Source organism: Oncorhynchus mykiss, chromosome 7 (genome assembly GCF_013265735.2).
Source record: "Oncorhynchus mykiss isolate Arlee chromosome 7, USDA_OmykA_1.1, whole genome shotgun sequence".
Lineage (NCBI taxonomy): Eukaryota > Metazoa > Chordata > Actinopteri > Salmoniformes > Salmonidae > Oncorhynchus > Oncorhynchus mykiss.
The window spans coordinates 20,239,903-20,266,539 of NC_048571.1; the positions used below are offsets into that span (position 1 = coordinate 20,239,903).

The following is a 26,637-nucleotide window of genomic DNA, read 5'->3' on the forward strand; positions in this document are numbered from 1 at the left end:
ATGGGTCAATATTGTACTGTGTTATGAATGTTGATGCGTCAATATGGTACTGTGTTATGAATGTTGATGGGTCAATATGGTACTGTGTTATGAATGTTGATGGGTCAATATTGTACTGTGATATGAATGTTGATGGGTCAATATGGTACTGTGTTATGAATGCTGACCGGTAAATTGAGGTTAGCGAGGGGGACCCATTGGTGGCAAGCTACTTACAAACGTGCTATTTCTCAGGATCATTTCTGTTTCGTTTAAAGCAAAGTTGAACTTGATGACGTGGCCGTCTCGGTTCCTGTACAAAACCTCTGAATCTGTAAAAGGATACAATACATTTTTTGTAAAATGTTCCTTGATAACCACATTTTAGATAACATGAAAAAAATAGGCCTACACATTCTGACATTTTATAACCACTTATCAATATCCATTTCAGACCCCAAAGAGAGAGGGAGAAGGCATTTAATTTTCCAGCAGTTCATTTTAAGTGTGCCTCTCATCTCTCATCATTTCTACTGAGCAAAACCTTTTTGACCTGCAGCCAGCCAGCCAGCCAGCCACATTATTGCAATGGCTTCATTTTGTTCTGCATTACAAATCTCACTATCTATCTTTAGGAAGATGGCTCCCAATTCACAGTTGTTGGCCTCGGGCAGTTGCTCTGAGTAAAAATGTGATCTTAAATGCAGCTACGTAACTGGTATGCTAAATAATGCAGAACGAGCGTAAAACGGTTGGTCAGCATTATATTATGTTATATATTATAGAACTGAATTCCTCAAATAATAAAAAATAACAATGGAAAATGTCATTCAAATCTACAAAGCCACCTAGCAATGCCCAAATGTGCGAAATGACTAGGAACGTTACAATGTTAGCTTACTGCTTGTTAAAACGTTACAATGTTAGCTTACTGCTTGTTAAAACGTTACAATGTTAGCTTACTGCTTGTTAAAACGTTACAATGTTAGCTTACTGCTTGTTAAAACGTTACAATGTTAGCTTACTGCTTGTTAAAACGTTACAATGTTAGCTTACTGCTTGTTAAAACGTTACAATGTTAGCTTACTGCTTGTTAAAACGTTACAATGTTAGCTTACTGCTTGTTAAAACGTTACAATGTTAGCTTCCTGCTTGTTAAAACGTTACAATGTTAGCTTACTGCTTGTTAAAACGTTACAATGTTAGCTTACTGCTTGTAAATACACCTTTGTGATTTCACACGAAACATCTCACAAAAACATGCCAAAGCATGAATTATTTTGGATGGGCAGTTCCTCAGATTGTTCCTAAAAACTGGAGGATGTACATGTCTAAGTGATCCGTTGTGAGGTTGATGGAGAGGAGTAGGAAGTGACATGCTTCACTGGTCCAACATAATTGGAATATTTGAATGACACCTCAACTCGTACTTTTGACATGATAATGAAGGGAAACTATGATGATATTCAACCAACTATGGTGGATGTGTAACCAGGCCGGTGCAGTACAGCTTGACTGGCTCAGTAGTGTGAAAAGGGTAGCCTACTACAACAGGGCTTCCCAAAGTCGGTCATGGGGCCCTCCATGGGGTGCACGTTTTGGTTCTTGCCCTAGCACTACACAGCTGATTCAAATAATCAAAGCTTCATGATGAGTTGGCTATTTGAATCAGCTGTGTAGTGCTAAGGCAATGACCTAAATGTGCACCCAGGGAGGGCCCCAGGACCGAGTTTGAGAAACCCTGGCCAACTATAGACCATTTAGCAATACTTTGATTTCAGGAGAACCTGGAATAAGACAACCAACAAGCCCAGTTTGAAGCCTGTAGCCTATGTGGTGAGTCACATTATCTAGCTGGAGCTCATGTGACACTGTAACCTTTAAATGGCCCATTTCGCTTAGCCACTGCAGTCTCTGCCTCGGTGACGTCATTCAAAATATATTTTTATTCAGTTCATGAAAATCCCTCCTATGTCTACAAGGCTAGGCAATAATAATATTTAAATAGCCTTCCTCACATGACATTCAACCACTATCTATGTAGACCATAATCAGGTCAAATTAGTGTTGTGGTCCTGTGTGGCTCAGTTGATAAGAGTATGGCACTAGCAACATCATAATTATGGGTTAGATTCCTGCTGGGGACGCCCATGAGAAAATGTAGGCACTTTGGATAAAAGCGTCTGTTAAAAATACGTCTTCCAATTTGAGATACTACTACGGTATTCATGATTAATAGAAATACTGTATCAGTCACCAAAACATGGACATGATATATATATGAATATATATGATATATATATAAATATATATGAATACAGAGGTGATCATGAATAATGAATTATTACAGAGACATGTCAGAAGTTATGAAATCACAAATGTTGGTAGTCATGATCATGCTGGAAATGTGTATGGAGCTAATAGGGTATGACTGTGGTGATGAAGTTGATACTATGTTGAATCACTCATGACATCCCCCAGGGTGCACCTATAATACACACTTCATATTCTATATGTATGGAGAACCACTTCATATTCTATATGTATAGACAACCACTTCATATTCTATATGTATAGACAACCACTTCATATTCTATATGTATGGAGAACCACTTCATATTCTATATGTATAGACAACCACTTCATATTCTATATGTATAGACAACCACTTCATATTCTATATGTATAGACAACCACTTCATATTCTATATGTATAGACAACCACTTCATATTCTATATGTATGGAGGACCAATTCATATTCTATATGTATGGAGGACCAATTCATATTCTATATGTTTAGACAACCACTTCATATTCTATATGTTTAGACAACCACTTCATATTCTATATGTATAGACAACAACTTCATATTCTATATGTATAGACAACCACTTCATATTCTATATGTATGGAGAACCACTTCATATTCTATATGTATAGACAACCACTTCATATTCTATATGTATGGAGAACCACTTCATATTCTATACTTATGGACAACTACTTCATATTCTATATGTATAGACAACCACTTCATATTCTATATGTATAGACAACCACTTTTTATATCACTAACGGTGTCACGACTCTCTCCGAAGGTGGCTCCCCTGTCTGTTCGGGCGGCGCTCGGTGGTCGTCGTCGCCGGTCTACTAGCCGCCACCGATCCCTTGTTCCTTTTCCGTTTGTTTGGTCTTATTGGTTGCACCTGTCTCTTATTTTGTTTCTTGATTCATGTCTAAATAAGCCTGTTAGACGCGCCTATTTCTGTGCGGGATTGTTTTCTGCTAGTCAAGGTGTGCGTGGTTTGTGTTCCTGTCCGTTTGTGCCCTGTGTTGGGTCGGACTATTTTTCTGTCGATTTTGCGCCTGTTGTTTTGGCCGTTTTTCTGGGGAATCCAAATAAAGTCGGTTTCCTCAGTATCTTCTGCTCTCTGCATTTGACTCTGCACCCACCACTCCAGGCGATTGTGACAAACGGGGTAAACAGAGTGTGTATGATGTTCACATTTCAGAGGCTATATTTAGTACGAACATCGTGTCGTCTTCCCTGATTAAAACACGTGTTCTGACTAATATGTTGTGTGAAAATGTAGGGTTAGTTCTCATTTCCATAAGTCAAATATACAGTACATCCCACTGGCCAGAACAAACAGTTGTTTATCCTTCCCCAGTCTGTCGAGAATGATACACCACGTACAATATATTCAGGAAATCGATAAATAAGGTATATAGTTTCTGTGGTTACACAAATTAATTGTATGATATTTTAAATGAATTGTTGGGATGCAGGCTGTTTGGATGTTCATGTAGTGTATGCACTAGAAAATAACAAGGGCCATACTACATATCATGATCAGCAAGAGTACGTTTACTATTACAACATTATTTACGACATGTGAAATTAACACTAATTGATACTTTTTGGTACTTATGTTTAAAAAAAATGATGAACTAGAACCGACAACGTGATACACAGTTAGTGCTGATAATTTCAAACAAGGTATTAAAAAAAGACAATTCTGTGAACATGTATGCGATTGTGAACACTAGTTTTCTAATGGTAATAGTCTAAACCTGAGCAGCTTTTCTAAGGGGCTGTGTCTACTTAGGAACAGTCTGATAGTGTTGTAGCAGAGCACGCTAGCAGCAGGCAGACAGGGAGCACTCACCAAGATAATCCCCCCAAATGTAATGAGGTCCTAGCAGGAACTGTCTCTGCAGCTGTGCCATGGCAGACCACTGCCTTTCACCATTACATGACTGTCTGTCTGTCTGTCTGTCTTTCTGTCTTTATGTCTGTCTTCATGCCACCTGTTAGCTTGGCTCTAATCTCACCAATATTTACCACTATAACGTAATGTCAGCTAACATGAGAGGTGGTGATGAAATCACTGGTCATTATATTTCTCACAGTGTTTCATGGGGGGGGGGGGGGGGGGGGGGGTAGCGAAGTTTTATTGCTGTGTCCTACAGAAGGAGAAACGTCAGCGTGAGCGGACGAGGGGGCGGACGATATGGCTTGATCCATCACGGAAGGCGTTGTGAAAAACGACGGGAGGCCCATAAGAGTTAATGCAGTCCATCAGGTCAACACAGTGTGCGAGAAGGCATCACACTCCAATCCCCATAATGAGAATCAACAGGCGACCGAAGAAGTCATTTGTATTTGCTACCCTTGGATGGAAAAGCTCTCCGCAGGCTTCCAGGCCTCAATTTCATACGCAGGCTGGAAGAGATTCCGCTCGCTGTGGCCAAGAGGAGCGAAGAAGAACCACACCAGCTCAGACAACAGAACAGACACCAGCGCTGCCACCCCAAACGATTCTCTCACACTATTATGAAACCTGCTAGGTTTTGGAGAAAGGGGTGTTGTTCTGGATACGGGCTGGGAGATTTGACCTGAGAGTATATCCCAGAGGGGCTCCCAGTGATGGCTTGAGATAGAGTCAACCCTGTTTTGGCAAACCGGACAGAATAGGGGCATGACTGGGAGGCCATCTGTTTTACTATGACTGGTCAGGAGGTGATGCTCCCATGCCATGCAAACTCTCAGCTGTCATTATAGCTCAAGATGAGATGAAAGCTTGCAGGAATACTCGCATGCTTGAGCTGAGAGGTTCAGAATGCTCTGCTTGTGAGTGAAACAAAGTTTAAAATGTATAACAACAAACAAACAAAAATCTAGGACTTAATCGTTTATAAGTACTTTGGGTTCTAGGATCATGTCAAGAGAATAGAATCTCTGTCACCCTCATCCACCTATCAGATAGACTGTAGCCCAATAGCTTTCAAAAACTAGCCAACCTGGCCACACCCTTTCTCTTATAATAGTAGCCTCCTGGGCAGACCCTTTCTCTTATAATACTAGCCTTCTGGCCACACCCCTTCTCTTATAATAGTAGCCTCCTGGGCAGACCCTTTCTCTTATAATACTAGCCTTCTGGCCACACCCTTTCTCTTATAATAGTAGCCTCCTGGGCAGACCCTTTCTCTTATAATACTAGCCTTCTGGCCACACCCTTTCTCTTATAATAGTAGCCTCCATACCCTTTGTGGCACTGCTGAGGGCTTATATATTTTTGCTTTGGGGGATGCTTTTAAATGAAATCCAACCTTTTCATGTGAGACTCAATCAGATTAAGAGTATAAGGATCAGTCTGAAGGCTTCGTTAGAACAGGAATGTTGGACGGTTACCCTGAAAGTTCTTACCACTTATCCACCTGGCCTCAGGATCGTGCACCGAGAACTCTGGCTTAAACAGGTCCAGCACAGTAAGTCTGGAGTTAGCGGCACCAGGAAGTTCCACTGCAAATAGGATATCAGTGTTAGGCCAGTTATCAAAATACAGATACTACAGCCTGATAAGGATAAAATCACACAGGAAAATAATTGATGTTCATACACACATAACAACAGTCAATATTACACTGATCATAAAACTGTTTTGAAAAATTCAGGGCTCTGACTATATGTCCTGACCAGTAAAAATTCTGGTTCTTATATTTTGTTAGTTAGAATACAGGCCTACAGTAACTATGACCCTGCAAATAAACTCCATGAGGTCTCTTGGTCCCCTGTTGGGTACAGTACCTGGTGTGAGAACAAAGACAGACATTGTGATGAGGGAGCAAACCGCCACTATGACCAGCAGGGAGATGGCTATTCCTTTGTAGTTCCTTGATTCAGGACTTAATTGCACAAAGTCCTGGAAAAAAACACACAAAGCAAACTGAGAACACTCTTCAAGTAAATATTGTACTGTAATGATTACTACCAGACATAAACATGTTCGGTAGTAGAGGCCCCTATGAAACATAGAGGCTCCTCTGGAATGAGGAAATATGGTGTTCATATGCACTTGTGGATTGTCAATTAAACAGTGTTGCAATATTCTAATTCTAAATTGTAATTAAGTGCAGTCAACGTTTGGTGTCAGCAATGGAAACCAACCCCACCACTTCCTACAACATAATCCCTAATATAATGACAGTACCAGTCAGTTACTGCAAGCTTATGGTTTAATTAAATGGGCTCACACACTGCTGTCTATGGACATGTTTTTGTCTCAAAGCAGTAGGTGTCCACCCTTTCATAATGATCATTCTGAATATGTCAAAGTGAATAGGTGTATGTCTAGCAACTGACCAGAGCTGACATGATTAGAGCTGAGAGGTGTATATAGATGGGTGTTACAATACACCACCTAGCCTTCCTTTCTCAGTAGAAAAGGGACGTAGGGAGGGCAGAGAGTGGTGGAAACACAAACTATTGATTGCTCTCAAGAAGCTATCTCCAGAGAGAATACTCCCTGAGACCTTCAAATGTCCCTTTCATTTCTCCTCTAAAAACACTGAGTCATAGAGTTTTATCACGACTTGTTACATCTATTTTTGGTATGTCTATAGTCTATGCATAAATAAATAAATTATGTCAATTTCATCTAATGTTGGTAAGAATGTAGAATAACAACCGTACACGGTTGGTTGCATTGATTTGGGATAGAATGCAGAATTACAATTGTAAAAGCACACCGGATTTACATGGTTGGTTCACAGCCTGTAACCTATGCCCAGTTAATGTAATATGTATAACTATAAAACCAAACAGATTTTTGGTAAATGTGCACATACTGTAGGTGTTTTTTCATCATTTTCTAGTTTGTCATGAGTAGGTTATAACAATTCAATAAAGAAAATATTTTGGACGGCAACATCCGGCCAATCATGTTTCCAACCTGTTACAGTGCCTTGCGAAAGTATTCGGCCCCCTTGAACTTTGCAACCTTTTGCCACATTTCAGGCTTCAAACATAAAGATATAAAACTGTATTTTTTTGTGAAGAATCAACAACAAGTGGGACACAATCATGAAGTGGAACGACATTTATTGGATATTTCTAACTTTTTTAACAAATCAAAAACTGAAAAATTGGGCGTGCAAAATTATTCAGCCCCCTTAAGTTAATACTTTGTAGCGCCACCTTTTGCTGCGATTACAGCTGTAAGTCGCTTGGGGTATGTCTCTATCAGTTTTGCACATCGAGAGACTGAAATATTTTCCCATTCCTCCTTGCAAAACAGCTCGAGCTCAGTGAGGTTGGATGGAGAGCATTTGTGAACAGCAGTTTTCAGTTCTTTCCACAGATTCTCGATTTGATTCAGGTCTGGACTTTGACTTGGCCATTCTAACACCTGGATATGTTTATTTTTGAACCTCTCCATTGTAGATTTTGCTTTATGTTTTGGATCATTGTCTTGTTGGAAGACAAATCTCCGTCCCAGTCTCAGGTCTTTTGCAGACACCATCAGAATGGTCCTGTATTTGGCTCCATCCATCTTCCCATCAATTTTAACCATCTTCCCTGTCCCTGCTGAAGAAAAGCAGGCCCAAACCATGATGCTGCCACCACCATGTTTGACAGTGGGGATGGTGTGTTCAGCTGTGTTGCTTTTACGCCAAACATAACGTTTTGCATTGTTGCCAAAAAGTTCAATTTTGGTTTCATCTCATACAAGGAGAAGACTGATCAGAGATGCAGCCAAGAGGCCCATGATCACTCTGGATGAACTGCAGAGATCTACAGCTGAGGTGGGAGACTCTGTCCATAGGACAACAATCAGTCGTATATTGCACAAATCTGGCCTTTATGGAAGAGTGGCAAGAAGAAAGCCATTTCTTAAAGATATCCATAAAAAGTGTCGTTTAAAGTTTGCCACAAGCCACCTGGGAGACACACCAAACATGTGGAAGTGTTTGGTGTGTCTCCCAGGTGGCTTGTGGCAAACTTGTGGCAAACTTTAAACGACACTTTTTATGGATATCTTTAAGAAATGGCTTTCTTCTTGCCACTCTTCCATAAAGGCCAGATTTGTGCAATATACGACTGATTGTTGTCCTATGGACAGAGTCTCCCACCTCAGCTGTAGATCTCTGCAGTTCATCCAGAGTGATCATGGGCCTCTTGGCTGCATCTCTGATCAGTCTTCTCCTTGTATGAGCTGAAAGTTTAGAGGGACGGCCAGGTCTTGGTAGATTTGCAGTGGTCTGATACTCTTTCCATTTCAATATTATCGCTTGCACAGTGCTCCTTGGGATGTTTACAGCTTGGGAAATCTTTTTGTATCCAAATCCGGCTTTAAACTTCTTCACAACAGTATCTCGGACCTGCCTGGTGTGTTCCTTGTTCTTCATGATGCTCTCTGCGCTTTTAACGGACCTCTGAGACTATCACAGTGCAGGTGCATTTATACGGAGACTTGATTACACACAGGTGGATTGTATTTATCATCATTAGTCATTTAGGTCAACATTGGATCATTCAGAGATCCTCACTGAACTTCTGGAGAGAGTTTGCTGCACTGAAAGTAAAGGGGCTTAATAATTTTGCACGCCCAATTTTTCAGTTTTTGATTTGTTAAAAAAGTTTGAAATATCCAATAAATGTCGTTCCACTTCATGATTGTGTCCCACTTGTTGTTGATTCTTCACAAAAAAAATACAGTTTTATATCTTTATGTTTGAAGCCTGAAATGTGGCAAAAGGTTGCAAAGTTCAAGGGGGCCGAATACTTTCGCAAGGCACTGTACATTTTGGAAACAAGACCATTCATCAGAACAATGCAAATAGACAACAAAGGATGCAAAACAGACAGGCAGTCCAGCGCAAGGTAATCAACACCGTAAGTAACACCTGTCATGTGAGACACTGCTGGGCAGACAAACAAACTAACGAGGTCATGTTCCAGCCAACTGTGGCGTTACATTAATCTTTTGATTAGCACTTAGAAACATGAGTCATGGCTCTGCGAGTCTGAACGTGTTCGTCTAGCCTACTGTGGAGAGCCTACTGTGATCTCCCAATGAACCAGTTAAGGAGAACATTGTTTTCACCAGGAGCAGAAACTTACTAGCCTGGATTTAATGTGAATTGTTCTGCTTCACTTCACAAAATGTAAATAGATAAATTCAGTTTGGATGCAGGCTAGAAAGTACAACTGTAGAGACAGTTAAAGTCGGAAGTTTACATACACCTTAGCCAAATACATTTCAACTCAGTTTTTCACAATTCCTGACATTTAATCCTAGTAAAAATTCCCTGTTTTAGGTCAGTTAGGATCACCACTTTATTTAAAGAATGTGAAATGTCAGAATAATAGTAGAGAGAATGATTTACTTCAGCTTTTATTTCTTTCATCACATTCCCAGTGTGTCAGTTTACATACACTCAATTAGTATTTGGTAGCATTGCCTTTAAATTGTTTAACTTGGGTCAAACATTTTGGGAACCTTCCACAAGCTTCCCACAATAAGTTGGGTGAATTTTGGCCCATTCCTCCTGACAGAGCAGGTGTAACTGAATCAGGTTTATAGGCCTCCTTGCTCGCACACGCTTTTTCAGTTCTGCCCACACATTTTTTATAGGATTGAGGTCAGGGCTTTGTGATGGCCACTCCAATACCTTGACTTTGTTGTCCTTAAGTCATTTTGCCACAACTTTGGAAGTATACTTGGGTTCATTGTCCATTTGGAAGAGCCATTTGCGACCAAGCATTAACTTCTTGACTGATGTCTTGAGATGTTGCGTCAATATATCCACATAATTATCCTTGTTCATGATGCCATCTACTTTGTGAAGTGCACCAGTCCCTCCTGCAGCAAAGCACCCCCACAACATGCTGCTGCCGCCCCCGTGCTTCACGTTTGGGATGGTGTTCTTTGGCTTGTAAGCCTTCCCATTTTTCCTCCAAACATATGGTCATTATGGCCAAACAGTTCTATATTTGTTTCATCAGACCAGAGGACATTTATCCAAAAAGTACAATCTTTGACCCAATGTGCAGTTGCAAACCGTAGTCTGGCTTTTTTTATGGTGGTTTTGGAGCAGTGGCTTCTTCCTTGCTGAGCGGCCTTTCAGGCTATGTCGATATAGGACTTGTTTTACTGTGGATATAGATACTTTTGTAACTGTTTCCTCCAGCATCTTCACAAGGCCCTTTGCTGTTGTTCTGGGATTGATTTGCACTTTTCGCACCAAAGTATGTTCATCTCTAGGAGACAGAGCGGTATGACGGCTGCGTGGTCCCATGGTGTTTATACTGGCATACTATTGTTTGTACAGATGAACGTGGTACCTTCAGGTGTTTGGAAATTGCTCTCAAGGATGAACCAGATTTGTGGTGGTCTACAATTTCTTTCCTGAGGTCTTGGTTGGTTTATTTAGATTTTCCCACAATGTCAAGCAAAGAGGGACTGAATTTGAATGTAGTCCTTGAATACATCCACAGGTACATCTCCAATTGACTCAAATGATGCCAATTAGCCTATCAGAAGCTTCCAAAGCAATGACAAAATTTTCTGGAATTTTCCAAGCTGTTTAAAGGCACTGGAATTGTGATACAGTGAATTATAAGTGAAATAATCTGTCTGTAAACAATTGTTGGAAAAAATGACTTGTGTCATGCACAAAGTAGATGTCCTAACCGACTTGCCAAAACTATAGTTTGTTAACAAGAATTTTGTGATGTGGTTGAAAAACAAGTTTTAATGACTCCGACCTATGTGTATGTAAACTTCCGACTTCAACTCTATACAGGCTACAGTCCTATATAATGCTGTGCTTGACGTGAGAAATCTACTGTATACAAAACCATGTTTGCACACATCATCCACTAGAATAGTGATTTTTGACAGAGCATCTTCTCAAGGCACTGGGATTTAGGAGAGCAGTGAGTTTTCTCCCTGCAGTCACTGAGTCTCATTAACTTCCTGACTATGTGCCAGCCACTACAAACAAGTGCAATTAGGGAGAGTGAGGCCTTGCCAAGTCCTTACAGAACACATCTCCCTAGCCCTCCACTCTGCTGTCAGACTCTTCTTGTTTGTGACCACAGGGCCACCTGTCACTGTCTGGCCCCTAATGATCCCTTTTATGAGTCCCAATTCCTAACAGATATTCATGTAAAACTCTGGTCCATGATGTTAGTGGGGCTTGCTAATGCTGAGCCTGTGAAGGAAAACACACTCACACCCAGGACCAGAGCTAATATGAATATAATATTTATAGATACGTGCCAGGAAAATAGATGGGTTTGATCTCCCAAGGCCCCCTACTCAGCCTTAACTCAGTCTAACCTGTCATGAAAGTATTGAATCGAACAGGCATGTGGAGTTACCCCTGGGCCGTATACAGTACATACCCATAACTCCCTACTGGGGCAGCTTTCAGTGAATTTTGAATTATTTAGAGGTGAGCTGTTGTAGTGGTTTCATTATGAGATCTGTTGGCAGTACATTCAGCTAGCCAGCCTCGCCATACATCAGAGCGGAGCTGTAGACAGGTATAGACTAGTAATGTCTCACTCTCTCCCTCTAGTTCATTGTATTCAGCCCATTGAAAAGAGGACCATGATGTGAGTGCAAAATAAGCAGCCTATAGGGAAGTCAGAGACCTGGCAGTGTGGTGCAAGGACAACAACCTCTCTCTCAATGTCAGCAAGACAAAGGAGCTGATCGTGAACTACAGGAAACGGAGGGGCGAGCATGCCCCTATTTACATCGACAAGGCACGTCAGCTCTTTCCCCTCAGGAGGCTGAAAAGATTTGCCATCGGCCCTCAGATCTTTAAAAAGTTTTACAGCTTCACCATTGAGAGCATCTTGACTGGCTGCATTACCGCTTGGTACGGCAAATGCAAGGCACAAGACCGCAAGGCGCTAAAGAGGGTAGTGAGTACAGCCCAGTACATCACTGGGGCCAAGCTCCCCGTCATCAGGACCCCTTTCAAAAGACTCCAGCCACTTAAGCAGTAGACTGCTCTCTCTGCTACAGCATAGCAAGCGGTACCAGTGAAGCAAGTCTGTAACCAACAGGACCCTGTACAGCTTCTACTAACCAAGCCATAAGACTGATAAAACAAATGGCTACCTAGACTACCTGCATTGACCCTTTTTGACTCTATGCACACACACTGGACTCTACCCATACACTCACACACACTCACACTGACATCCCAACACACACATACACACACATAGCACACGCACGCATGCATACTGGCACCACACACCCACGATCACACACACATTCACACTCACCATATGCTGCTGCTACTGTCTATTATCTGCATTATCCTGTTGCCTAGTCACTTTACTCCTGCCTAACTGTGTGATGGGGGGAAAAAAATATACAGTTACATATCAGGATATATATTTTTTAACATATCGTGTCGTTTTGACCAAATCTGAGTATTATTTTTTGCTGTACCAGCACCAAAACTCCAGTATTTTTCCTTCATAGCTGGTTCTCCGTCTTCTTTTTAAATTGGGAGCCAATTAGTATTCAGCACTTTCATTTCCATGACTGATCAACACTTGTTTTCTCGTGGCTGTCTTTTCTCTCTGCAGCAGACATATGGTGAGCAATACGTTTGGAACATCAAATGGCAATAAAATCTAAATATTGATTTGCAATACATAGAATCGCAATACATATCATATCGGCACCTAAGTATCGTGATCATATCGTATCGTGAGGTCCCTGATAAATCCCAGCCCTAATAGCTACCTCTATTACCTTGTACCCCTGCACATCGACTCGGTACTGGTACTCCCATGTTACCTGTACCTGGTATTGTTATTCAGTATTCACTGCGGATTTATTCCTTGTGTCACTATGTACATTTTTCATCACATTTTGTATCATTATCTTAACTCTACATTGTTTGACAAAGGACCCGTAGTCAAGCATTTCACTGTTAGTTGCCTGTTGTTTATGAAGCATGTGACAAATGAAAGATGTATTTGATTTGAAAATAGGCTACCACACTTGCCCTTTTGGATGACCTCCAGCCAATGGGGGGCATTCTCATGTGCATCAGTTAAAATGTGCATCTAGGCCACACACTTACGAGGACGGTTCTATCACTGTCAAGAGTGTTCACACAAACAAGGTTGGTGTAGAGTGAGGGAAAGGGTGAGCATGTCACACGCACACGCACCTGCACGCGCACCCACCCACCCCCCCCCCCCCCCCCCCCCCCCACACACACACACACACACACACACACACACACACACACACACACAGAGAGAGAGAGAGAGAGGTCACACACACAGAGGGCCAGATTTGTATTCTGCTCCTGATCCAGAGAAGATTTAGAATAAATCATGTTCCTTCCTACTGAGACTACATGTCCGTCAATAGGATTTCCGCTCTACTCACCAGCTGCCTGAGCAGTCACTGCACAGCACTGGGCTTTAAAAGTCCCCGAGTATTTGTTAAACACGTATCTGAGCTATCCTTCTACTTATCAAAGACAGATAAATCCCAAGCAGGGTGCTGGCCAGACTCTCCTGAAACCGCCTAAAACTATGTTTGCAAACTGGAATCATTAATGAAAACCAGAGAATAAGGCCTGTAAGAACTGCAGTCCAGTGGTTTTACATAACATTTTTAAAAAACTAGATTAAACAGCAAGGGCTGGCTGAGGAACTGTACTCGTCGCAATGTGTTTGGCTAATGAAAGGATTTGTACAACAAACATACCTTGATTGTCAGTTATGTAAGAGATTCACTGACACCGAATGACCATTTGGGGGGGTCTTTGGTATCTCTTATGTTATCATAAGGAAAGCGTTTGTCAATTTGCTGCTAAACATTTTAAACAGCATGCCTACATTTGTAGACAAAACAGACTATAGTCATTTCCAAAATGTGCAATGAGCTAAATAATTTCCTTTGTCCCTGTAGTTGAAGTGTATCATCCTCATGGATCCCAGAGAGCTGGAGATACCACATGGCAGGGTTGGTCGGACACACACACACACACACATATTAAGAAATCTCCCTCTACTCAATAGCACTCAATAGCACTTCCTACTCAGACAACTACAATAATAGGGAGCAGCAGTTAGCCTAGCAGTTAGAGCGTTGGGCCTAGAGCTGGGCAATATTGACAAAAATCCACATTGCAATAAATAATTATTGCTAATTTGTGTGGTAATGATAAATAGGTTACATTTATGACATCATTATGCAGCATCCTTTAAAGTATTACTACTGGTTTGATGGTTGTAGCTATTCATTGTCCCATTGGCAATCACCCATATTAGCAAACGCATTTAATTTCAAACGTCATATTTCTCTAGTATTGGCTAGTTATCATAATGAATGATATTAGTATGGTCCGTGTCGATCATTTCCGGTTTATCATCCCAGCTCTAGTTTGGCCAGTAACCAAAAGGTTGCGAGTTCAAATCCCAAAGCAGACAAGGCGAAAGATCTGCCGATGAACAAGACACTTAACCCTAAGTGCTCCAGGGTCGCCGTTGATAATGGCAGACCCTGGCCATGACCCCACTCCCAAAGGATGTCTCAGAGGGAGGGAGGATATGCAAAAAACGCATGTTCTATTCACACATGTGTATAATGCACACTTGTACATCTGTGAAATGGGACAAATATAAGCACCCACCAAATTATTATTATCATTATTATTGTTGTTAATAGGAATCACTTTCAAGTAATAAGATCTCACCTTGAAATAAGTGAATTGCCTCAGATAATGATCCGTGTGTCTTGGCTTGAATCCATGAGATGTACATATTTAATGTGAATATCAACTACACTTGTGTTCGATTGAAGCTACACATAACTGAATATGGGGTTTATTAACTGAGCTTGACACATCTGTAATGAGACTAAGTATATGTGGCTCCTATGCATGCATGCTATACTTCTCTGAGAGTTGGCTTAACAGCGCTCATATTGGTTTGAGCATGTGCTGAACTCGATTTTTTTTTTAATGTATTTTTAATTTCACCTTTATTTAACCAGGCTAGTTGAGAACAAGTTCTCATTTGCAACTGCGACCTGGCCAAGATAAAGCGTAGCAATTCGACTCATACAACAACACAGAGTTACACATGTTCGGGACATTGTTATTGCTGTGATAAGATGAGGCAACTTCAGAAACCTATGAAACAGTTCATCTTAGCATTCATGGTGTAGTAGCCAGGGTCATGATGGAAGGATGTCAATACAAGATGCATCATTGGGAGTCAATTAATAAAAGCACCATGAATGGTTGGCTAAATCTTAATAAAACATTTATTCAAAGTGTGCCTATCCGAAGAGATCAATACATCTCACGTCATTTCAAACCAAACGAATCCCTTGCATTATGGCATCAGTTCTGTTTTGCATGATGACGGATCTGTTGCATCCATCACGCAGTTGACACAGACTCAACTGGAAAATAAGCACTCCATCTCTACACAAATGCAATGCCTCAATCAAAATCAGTATTAGCGTATACCATCCTACCTCATCTCCTTCCTTTGAAGCTGTCATTGTGGAATCTCTATTTTCGGACCTCCTCGGTCAGATGGACTCGATAATGTGTGCAATGTATGCACAGACCTTTCGGGGTAGCTACGTATCAACCCAGAGAATGGCGAGGGGCTTGACACACAACACAATCGAGAAATGTTAACCCAAGTCAAGTAGGGGGATTCACGATTTCAAGAAATCTACTGGCGCTCGCATTTCAAAGAAGCATATATGAAGAAAAGGTACCCCCCCCCCCCTCCCTCTCCCCCTCCCCAGTGTATCAAATATCCCCTCTCTTTTAAGCAGAGGAAAGCACGCTATACCATGAGAAAGAAAGTATGTGAGGTGTTTGTTGCTAACGCAGTAAACATCCACGACCACGAGTAGAAATATCCCCCGCTCACACAACAATAAAAGAGACAAACACTCGGCAAAGGGGGCGGGAAAATAATACACTTCGTGTTCATGACAAGAGTTTTCAGAGTACTGGATACAATTAGACTGGCAAGGGGTTCTGTCATTAGTGTGATGTGTCTATTCTTTGTATCATAATCCAGTTTAGCGTAAGTGTGAGATTGAATAAATCCGTCTCGCACTTTGAAGGATACAGCGCTCAATGTGAGCTGTCCATGGTGCTGAAGTTCCAAACTACACTACGGCATTGTGCTTTGAGAGAATGGACAGTCAGTCGTTCACTGAAGCAAACAAATCTAACAAACCAGAAATATTACAAGGAAAATTAGATATCACCTACATGGACTTTGAGCAAATAATCTTGCCAGTCTTAAACCAGCGGCCTACAAGGCATTTCATGCAGAGGCCTCCTCAGATTATTTCTGTAAAAAAATAAAAATATTATAGAAAACTATTTCATCTTTTATTTTAAATACATTGTTGTTGTTTCTCTGTAGTACTACTAGCTTCTACCAATTTTATGAAGTTGGCTTTACAGTGGCTTGCGAAAGTATTCACCCCCCTTGGCATTTTTCCTATTTTGATGCCTTACAACCTGGAATTAATATGGATTTTTGGGGGGTTAGTATCATTTGATTTACACAACATGCCTACCACTTTGAAGATGCAAAATATTTTTTAATGTGAAACAAACAGGAAGTAAGACAAAAATAACAGACAACTTGTGCATAACTGTACCCCCCAAAGGCAATACTTTGTAGAGCCATCTTTTGCAGCAATTACAGCTGCAAGTCTCTTGGTGTATGTCTCTATAAGCTTGGCACATCTAGCCACTGGGATTTTTTCCCATTCTTCAAGGCAAAACTGCTCCAGCACCTTCAAGTTGGATGGGTTCCGCTGATGTACAGCAATCTTTAAGTCATACCACAGATTCTCAATTGGATTGAGGTCTGGGCTTTGACTAGGCCATTCCAAGACATTTAAATGTTTCCCCTTAAACCACTCGAGTGTTGCTTTAGCAGTATTCTTAGGGTCACTGTCCTGCTGGAAGGTGAACCTCCGTCCCAGTCTCAAATCTCTGGATGACTGAAACAGGTTTCCCTCAAGAATTTACCTGTATTTTGCGCCATCCATCATTCCTTCAATTCTGACCAGTTTCCCAGTCCCTGCCGATGAAAAACATCCCCACAGCATAATGTTGCCACCACCATGCTTGGGGATGGTGTTCTCGAGGTGATGAGCGTTTGTGCCAGATATAGCATTTTCCTTGATGGCCAAAAAGCTCAATTTTAATCTCATCTGACCAGATTACCTTCTTCCATATGTTTGACCTTTTGGCGAACACTAAGCGTTTTTCTGGTCACTCTTCCGTAAAGCCCAGCTTTGTGGAGTGTCCAGCATAAAGTCATCCTATGGACAGATACTTCAATCTCCGCTGTGGAGCTTCGCAGCTCCTCCGGGGTTATCTTTGGTCACTTTGTTGCCTCTCTGATTAATGCCCTCCTTGCCTGGTCTGTGAGTTTTGGTAGGTTTGTTGTGGTGCCATATTCTTTCCATTTTTTAATAATGGATTTAATGGTGCCCCGTGGGATGTTCAAAGTTTCAGATATTATTTTATAACCCAACCCTGATCTGTACTTCTTCACAACTTTGTCCCTGACCTGTTTGGAGAGCTATTTGGTCTTCATGGTGCCTCTTGCTTGGTGCTGCCCCTTGCTTAGTTGTGTTGCAGACTCTGGGGCCTTTCAGAACAGGTGTATATATACAGAGACCATGTGCAGATCATGTGACACTTAGATTGCACACAGGTGGACTTTAATTAATTATGTGATTTGTGAAGGTAATTGGTGTCACCCCCTGGCCTTAGTTATCTTTGTTTTCTTTATTATTTTGGTTAGGCCAGGGTGTGACATGGGTGATGTATGGTTTTTGTCTCATCTAGGGTGTTTGTACTGTCTAGGGTTTTTTGTAGATTTATGGGGTTGTGTTCATTCTAGGTGTTTATGTAAGTCTATGGTTGCCTAGATTGGTTCTCAATCAGAGGCAGGTGTTTATCGTTGTCTCTGATTGGGAACCATATTTAGGCAGCCATGTTCTTTGGGTATTTTGTGGGTGATTGTTTCCTGTGTCAATGTTTGTGCCACACGGGACTGTTTCGTTGCCAGTTCACTTTATTATTTTGTATTTGTGTTCATGTTTAGTTTTTCTTATTAAAAACCATGGACACCTACCACGCTGCGTATTGGTCCGATCCTTGTTTCACCTCTTCAGAGGAAGAGGAGGAAATCTGCCTTGACAATTGGTTGCACCAGGTCTTATGTAGGGGCTTCATAGGAAAGGGGGTGAATACCTATGCACGCACAACTTTACTGTCTTTAATTTTTTTTTATTTTATGAAATATATATTTTTTTAATTTCACTTCACCAATTTGGACAATTTTGTGTATGTCCATTACATGAAATTCAAATAAAAATCTGTTTAAATTACAGGTTGTAATGCAACAAAATTGTAAAAATGCCAAGGGGTATGAATACTTTGCAAGGCACTGTAGCTAGCCCAGATAGGCTCCAAATCTCCCAACCTCATAACTAGGTACCAATAAGCCATTTCAGGCTATCAATCAAGTTAGAGTAGCTAGCTTGTCTAACTATCCTGCAGGCAAGGTCAGTATACTTTAGAAAAGCAAGCAAATTACTAAATGTACTAAATAGGACTCACATTCCTGTTAATCCTTTACCCAGATATTATATTTTGGACATAGAATTAAGCATGATGAGTATGGCTCTAGATTACAGGAAGATGCTGTTTCAGGTGTTTGAAAAATCTCCAGCCTGAGTTAATGATGCAGATTGCAGCGTTCCTTTATCTGCTGCACTGCCAAGCAATCATGGTCCACATAGCGGTTCTCAGAATAGCCATTCATCCCCGGTCCTGTTGAATGACTCTGTGAGTCATACGCGGGCCTGCATATTCTTCACAACATCATTACTCTTCCAAATGAGTGCCATGTCCTGCAAGATTATAATTGTGATTTACAAATTGGTACAAATTCCCTGCTGCTCACAAACACAGGGCTGAGTTGTCATTGAGTTAGTGTTGAAGGTGTGTGTTTTTGGCATGGTGTGGGTGTGTACCAGAGAGAGAGAAAGAGAGAGAGAGGAGAAAGAGAGAGCGAGAGAAATACAGTACCTTTGGAATGTATTCAGACCCCTTAAGTTTTTCCACATTTTGTTACTTTACAGCCTTATTCTAAAATGGATTCAATAAAAGAGATGCCCTCAGCAATCTACACACAATACCACATAATGACAACGCGAAAACCGTTTTTTTTTTATAGCAATTTAGGAACCTGTTTTGAAAGGCACACAACTGTCTACATAAGGTCCTACAGTTGACAGTGCATGTCAGAGCAAAAACCAAGCCATGAGGTTGAAGAAATTGTCTGTAGAGCTCCGAGACAGGATTGTGTCGAGGCACAGATCTGGGGAGAAGGGCCTTGGTCAGGGAGGTGTTCAAGAACCCGATGGTCACTCTGACAGAGCTCTATAGTTCCTCTGTGGAGATGGGAGAACGTTCCAGAAGGACAACCATCTCTGTAGCACTCCACCAATCAGGCCTTTATGGTAGAGTGGACAGATGGAAGTCACTCCTCAGTAAAAAGCACATGACAGCCCACTTGCAGTTTGCCAAAAGGTGCATAAAGACTCTCAGACCATGAGAAACAATATTATTTAGTCTGAGGAGACCAATAAATAACTATTTGGCCTGAATGCCAAGCATCGTGTCTGGAGGAAACCTGGCACCATCCCTATGGTGAAGCATGGTGGTGGCAGCATCATGCTGTGGGGATGTTTTTCAGCGGCAGGGACTGGGAGACTAGTCAGGATCGAGGCAAAGATGAAGGGAGCAAAGTACAGAGAGATCCTTGATGAAAACCTGCTCCAGAGCACTCAGGACCTCAGACTGGGGCGAAGGTTTACCTTCCAACAGGACAATGACCCTAAGCACACAGTCAAGACAGCGCAGGAGTGGCTTCGGGACAAGTCTTTGAATATCCTTTACCCAGTCAGAGCCTGGACTTGAACCGTATAGCAACGCTCCCCATCCAACCTGACAGAGCTTGAGAGGATCTGTAGAGAAGAATGTGAGAAACTCCCCAAATACAGGTCTGCCAAGCTTGTAGCATCATACCCAAGAAGACTTGAGGCTGTAGTCGCTGCCAAAGGTGCATCAACAAAGTACTGAGTAAAGGGTCTGAATACTTATGAAAATGTGATATTTAGCAAATCATTCTAAAAACCTGTTTTTGCAAGGGGTCTGAATACTAATCGAAGGCACTGTAGAAGAGATTGAGAGAGAGAGAGAAATAGAAAATATTGAGAGACAGACAGACAGACAGACAGACAGACAGACAGACAGACAGACAGACAGACAGACAGACAGACAGACAGACAGACGAGAGAGACAATACTACTATGAGAAGATATCTCAAGACCCCACTATAAGGAAAGTGATCCAACCCGCCAAATCCACGTTAAAGTCCTCTAACTTACAAATACGACCAATCAAAATATAATAATAACAGCCATGTTACATCAGTGATAGAACAGCAGCCAATGGGTGTGACTGAGATCGACCTTTAGATTTTATTCAAGCTCCCCTCTAAAAAATAAAAGGAGGGAGGAAAGGTAATTAACAGCCCGGGGATATTTTTCTTTAATTGTCTTTTTTGGAGTTGGGAGATACTGTATAAGTGATATTTTTGTTTACTTATTAAACTTGTATTTATTCCCAAATCAACAGGATAATTCAACAAAACAGCAAAAAAAAGAAACTACAACATACAGCAGTTACAGATACACTGCAACAACACAAATACATTATTACAACAAATACATTATTACTATCAACCAAAACACCCGAAGACCTCAGTGAATCCGTTCCTCTTCACCGTTCTAAACGGCCCTGTTGGCACCGGGGATTCAAGATGTAACGAGGTTTGTCAATTCTCCCAAAAAAGGGGATGCATTAAAGCTAAAGGCTGATGTTCCGAGGTTGGTAGAGACACCAGGGACCTCAAGAGTTAACCAACCCTGTGAGTGGATTTGGTGCCTTCTATTTGTGTACTTTAACAGAGTAGTGCGATATGTCGGACGCTTGTGCCGCAGAGCTTTGTAAACAAAAAGGGAGAAATAAATGGATCTACGGGAATTCATAGAGGTCCAGCCGACTTTCTGATAAAGGATGCAGTGATGAGTATTATACCTGTCGCCTGTGATAAAGCGAAGCACGCTATGGTGCACCGTATCCAACGGTTTTAGAGTAGTGGCTGCTGCATTCTGATAAATGGTGTCACCATAATCAAGAGCTGGCAGGAAGGTTTCCTGTACAATCTGCTTCCTGCTGTTCAGGGAGAGGCATGATCTATTTCTATAAAATAAGCCTAATTTAACTTCAGCTTCTTAATTAGTTCATCTGTGTGTTATTGCAGCTCTAACATAGCCTTGTCAGCAGTAGGGGCAATTTCGTGCATGCAGATGAATGTTACTAATTTTTGCAGATAGACCAATATTATTTAAATAAATAGTAAAGACGACATGTCCCAAAATCGACCCCATATTACCTTTAGTAATATCGAGGTAACTTGACTTATGGTCCTGGTCGAGGCCCATTTCAGACAGCCTCCGAATGAGTAGGGGATGGTTGACAGTATCAAAGGCCTTGGATAGGTCTATAAATATGGCAATTTAACACATAATTTAAGACAAGCATAGCTTGTCTATAACCAGTCTATAACCAGACTGGTGCACATTAAGCACATCATTTGGAATGAGCAGGGGAAGAGAGAGAGAAATCAAAACCACTCTCCCATTAAATATTTAAACAGAGAAATCAGAGACTGTGTGTGTGTGTGCGTGCGTGTGTGTGTGAGTGTGTGTGTGTGCATGTGTGCATTCGTGTGTGTGCATGCGTGCGTGTTTAAATGGTCTTCGCTCTGACTCAAGGAGAGGTGTTACCTCCCCTAGAGTGCTGAAGTTCAGTCATATCCTCTAGACTGGACAGAGTCCACGTTGTGTCGTTCTATTCTAAATGAACATGTATAGGGAGCCTTCCTCCCTTCTCTTCTTACTCATGCCCTGACTAATTGAGGCAATTTACATGGCGAACATCCGAAGAATACAATGCAAAACAATCACGGATGAAGATCTTGCTGTGGCAATTTGAAACACCGTAATCATGATAGCTCAATTTGAATTGACCTTGATGTGTAGGCTACACCATTTCTAGATAGTTGATGAGTAGGGTTCGTCTATAGCTCCAGGTGGTTTTCTAAGTGCGATATCCTGGTATTTTTAGCCTGGTGTGCTCTCCCAGTGGAGGAGAGGCTGGGGTAGGGCAGGAGTCTCGTCTGTCTATTAGGATTGTAGGTCATAGGAAGCGACTCAAATGAGAGCTTGCAAGATCCAACTCTGTTTCCTAAGGGGTGTCGCCACTTAGTCTCTACTTATTTTTTTTGTTGCCAAGAATCTTCACACTGATCTTTGGTTGGGCAATTTCAAAAGGCATATTATCATTGTGGAGAGACAAACGCCCTATAATCTTCCTTTTCATTCCTCTCTTGTAGAAGGAGAAGACACATGCTCAATGTGGTACTCACGGCCCAGAGCTCCGCTGATGTCAGTAATCAAATATTCTCATCTGAAATACTCTCAACTGGCCGACCTCCCAGGGCGTGTTCCAAATAACACCCTATTCCCTATTTAGTGTGCTACTTTTGACTAGGGCTGCATAGGGTTCTGGTCAAAAGTAGTGCACTATATAAGGAATGCCATCCAGAAGTTCCTAACCGCCAGGTCCCAAATGAGAGCCTGTAAGACTGTGTTCCGGAAGACAATGCACAGACAATATTATCTCGCCGGAGGCTGTCGATCTCTCAATCTCAATTACGGCTGCAGATTATCGTCTCATAACTCAATCCTGCATTAACCAGACTAGGCCCCACACACGGGCCTACTTCTCCACTCTGAGGCACGGTGTCAGAGTGCATCAACTACATTCACTTATTAAACAGACGCCTACAGTAGGGATGAAAACAGCAAAGCACTCAGACACCTGGTCTGCAGGACTGCATGAACTCTGAAACAGGTTACGTTGCCTTCTATCCAGAGGTAGGCACTAGAGAGGAGGAACAAGACAAGAGTCCTCGTCAAGTCGTCTGTTATTATAGCAATAGACTGACCTAGCCAACAAGCCTTTCCTCTGAATACTTAAACAGGCAGTGGACATGTACTGGAAGACAATGAGCATGGCTGAGTCGGGATGTGCTGCCCACAGGCTAGCCTAGGCCTTTGAAAACCAAGCCCAAATACACCAGTGTAGAGAGTCGGCGCTAGACAACTAACTGAACACACAGTGCTACAGTTACAATGGGTGCGTCCCAATAATATCTCCTTTCTCCTGAAGAGTGCACTCGTTCACTACTTTCCAAAAATCGAAAACCCTTGTATGGGGTAGAGGCACGGGCTAGTGGGAGCTTCCACCATATTTCTTGTATCGGCCATTTCCCTTTCAAATCAGTGAAGGGAAGTGAAGTGCACACTTCGGGAGGGAAGAGAGATAATTGGGACATAGCCCCATTTCCTCACATAAGCACTATAGTCAGTGAACCAACTCAGGAAGGAGATTGTCGGAGCGCCAGCTACACCGACTGTATCCCTGACTTTATCTACTGCGTGCGGTTAATGATAAGGTGTAGTGGTATACAGATAATTACACTCAAAATCATAGACAGACAGATAGAAATATGAGGAAGTTTCAACTATTCTCTACCCACTCCTGCTGGCACTAATAAATGCACCGGTCAATTGTTTTTTGACCCAGGTTGCCCCGACCATTTGAACAAATAGCCCACCTCCACCAAACACGGTTAAGCACAGCTAACATTTAAATCAGTATACAGACCATTTAAAAGGTTAACTCTTATGTGGTGATGATCTGCGGTGATTAAAGAGATCTAATGAAGCAAATGAGAAAAATGGAAGACGATAAACATGCCACTATGATTAATCTTCGCCCAGAGCCAGTTGACATAATGATGCATTATAACAGGGAACTGGAATTAAGGCATGAACGTAAGGGCCAAAGTAGCTGAAGTACACAACTGGCAAAGGCACGTCAACAGCATAGTGATAATCCCTTCAAACATTACATTTACATTGCAGTCATTCAGCAGATGCTCTTCTCCAGTGTGACATGCAGTGCATGCATTTTTTTTTTTTTTTTCTCCATACATATTGGACATTGACGTCTACTTAGAATATTAAAGGCATATTGGTGTTCAACAGCTATCTATGTATGTCAGTGCAGGGACACAATTATCTCTGGGATAGAACAAGTACAGCACTGACACACTTCAGATCCCTCAGGGTCTGTGTCTATATTTCATATGGCCTGTCTCTCCTAGGGATACATAACAGCCATAGGGTCTGTGTCTATATTTCTCATGGCCCTCTCTCTCACAGGGATCCATGCCAGCCACAGGGCCTGTGTCTTTATTTCTCATGGCCCGCTCTCTCCCAGGGATCCATCCTAGCCACAGGGTCTGTCTATATTTCTTATGGCCCTCTCTCTCACAGGGATCCATGCCAGGCACAGGGCCTGTGTCTATTTTCCTCATGGCCCTCTCTCTTCCAGGGATCCATACCAGCCAAGCACTGGAGTCTTACCCTTCACATCCCCTCCCCCTGTCCTCCTCTGTCCTGTTCTTAATCCAGCATCCCTCCAGGGACTTCAGCCTGTATGGTAGAAAGACTGTTTTCTCATAAGCGACCAGTCTCTAAACCCCTTCCGACACACTGGGGAAAAGGGGATGGGAGAGGGAGTAAGTGGGGTGTTGAGATCCGTCATGCACACTTCACCTCTGTAAAGTCGTCCTCAGTCATCTTTGGACGCGTTGTCGAAATATTTCTCCCATTCAAATCATCCTATCAGGGCGTTTTTTTCTTAGATGCCGTGACTCAGGACAGGACAGGATATATGTCGATTTCCTCTCCCCTGTCCGGTGTAGATTTACTTCTAGCACTGAGCAGTTTCGCCTTCACGGTTGAGTAATTTGTCCAGAGGATAACACAGCCAGTAATGCAGTGTAATTTGTTTCAGTGCGATTCCAAACATTGCATCAGCGCCACTAATCTAGCCTGCACGTGTCACAGGGAGGAGCCCTGGCTTGGCCTCTTGATTTTTATTTACATACACAGAAAGAATCCAGTACCTCAATATACATTACAACAAGACAACCAACCATCAAATCTCCCTTCTGTTCTGTTTAAAATCATACAGTACAAGTAAGATGGATTATAATTCCATTGTGTTCTTCCACATCAACTTATTGAAATTGTCCATATCACAATGTCCTGGTCTGGACACTGATCCTCCTCTCCACCCCTAACTTCCCTTTCACAGTATGACAGCCTACCGAACTGTTTCTAACGAACAGGAACGAAAATGGCTAATAGCAGCATCTCAAAAGATGAGGCTGATGGGAAAGGTCTTTGCCCCCACTGACCCCTCCCTTGTTCAAGCTCCAGAAATACCCCCCCTCCCCCTTCTCTGTCTGTCTGCTCCTGGAGTGACATCACGGATCATGGAAGGCTCTACTTGTTTGGGCAAAGCTTTACTAATGAGGAATAGCGAAGGCTGCCAGGCAACATTGTATGTCCTATAGTGATGCTCTGGGGCTGGTTGCACCAGGTGGGCTTACACCTGTCCCTGTTTATATTGACCTGACAGAATGGGGGAACAGAGTGGGGAAGCTATGGGCAACTACTAAACATATAATGTCCCCAATATTCACATAACACTTGTTCCTATAATGTAAACTACAATGTTATGGATGGAACAAAATAAGGATTATTGATTAATTGACATAACACCAACAAACACCAACAAATCAATTTCAAGATTTACTCAGTTTACAATTCAAGGAGTCAACTTCTGTTTGCCCACAGTTTCTCAACTCCCTTGAATTTCTCTCTTGGAACAGAGACATCCTGAACACCCAAAACCTTGGTGAAACTTACAGCCTTGTACAAGAATTAAATCCAGTTGGATTTTAATAGATGTTATGAGGCACATTCTGAGTCAGCCCAAATCTACGGACAATGACAATAACACAAACAAACAAGAAGTATAGGTCAATCTAAGGTGAAGATTTACATATTCCCACATATTGTCTATTACAGCCAATGTTTACACAGAGTTCTAGGTGTATTGCAGCCAGAAAACTGGTACTGTATATGAAGTTTAAGGTTGATATAACAGTCTGGTACTCCAGTCTATCCGCACACTATCCACAGAGCATTCCTTCCTGTTCCAGAACCTCTTGTAGAACTGATGGATACATCCTACTGTCATAA

General features: G+C 41.9%; 1 protein-coding gene across 2 annotated transcripts in view; it reads right to left on the bottom strand.

Annotated features, from left to right (window-relative positions):
• Window positions 1-25,353, bottom strand: part of LOC110527455 (inactive dipeptidyl peptidase 10) — a 47,361-nt gene extending 22,008 nt beyond the window's left edge. Inside the window, exons 1-4 of one of the 2 annotated variants that reach the window (XM_036982867.1) lie at window positions 25,141-25,353; window positions 6,072-6,186; window positions 5,691-5,786; window positions 217-311 (exon numbers count right to left, since the gene is read on the bottom strand). In XM_036982867.1, coding sequence (XP_036838762.1) covers window positions 217-311; window positions 5,691-5,786; window positions 6,072-6,186; window positions 25,141-25,164 — 330 coding nt within the window. In that variant the 5' untranslated portion in view covers window positions 25,165-25,353. Of the gene's footprint in view, window positions 1-216; window positions 312-5,690; window positions 5,787-6,071; window positions 6,187-15,801; window positions 16,043-25,140 lie in introns of those variants that run through there. The other variant, XM_036982866.1, reaches the window with a different exon arrangement.
• Between the last annotated feature and the right edge of the window lie 1,284 nt (window positions 25,354-26,637).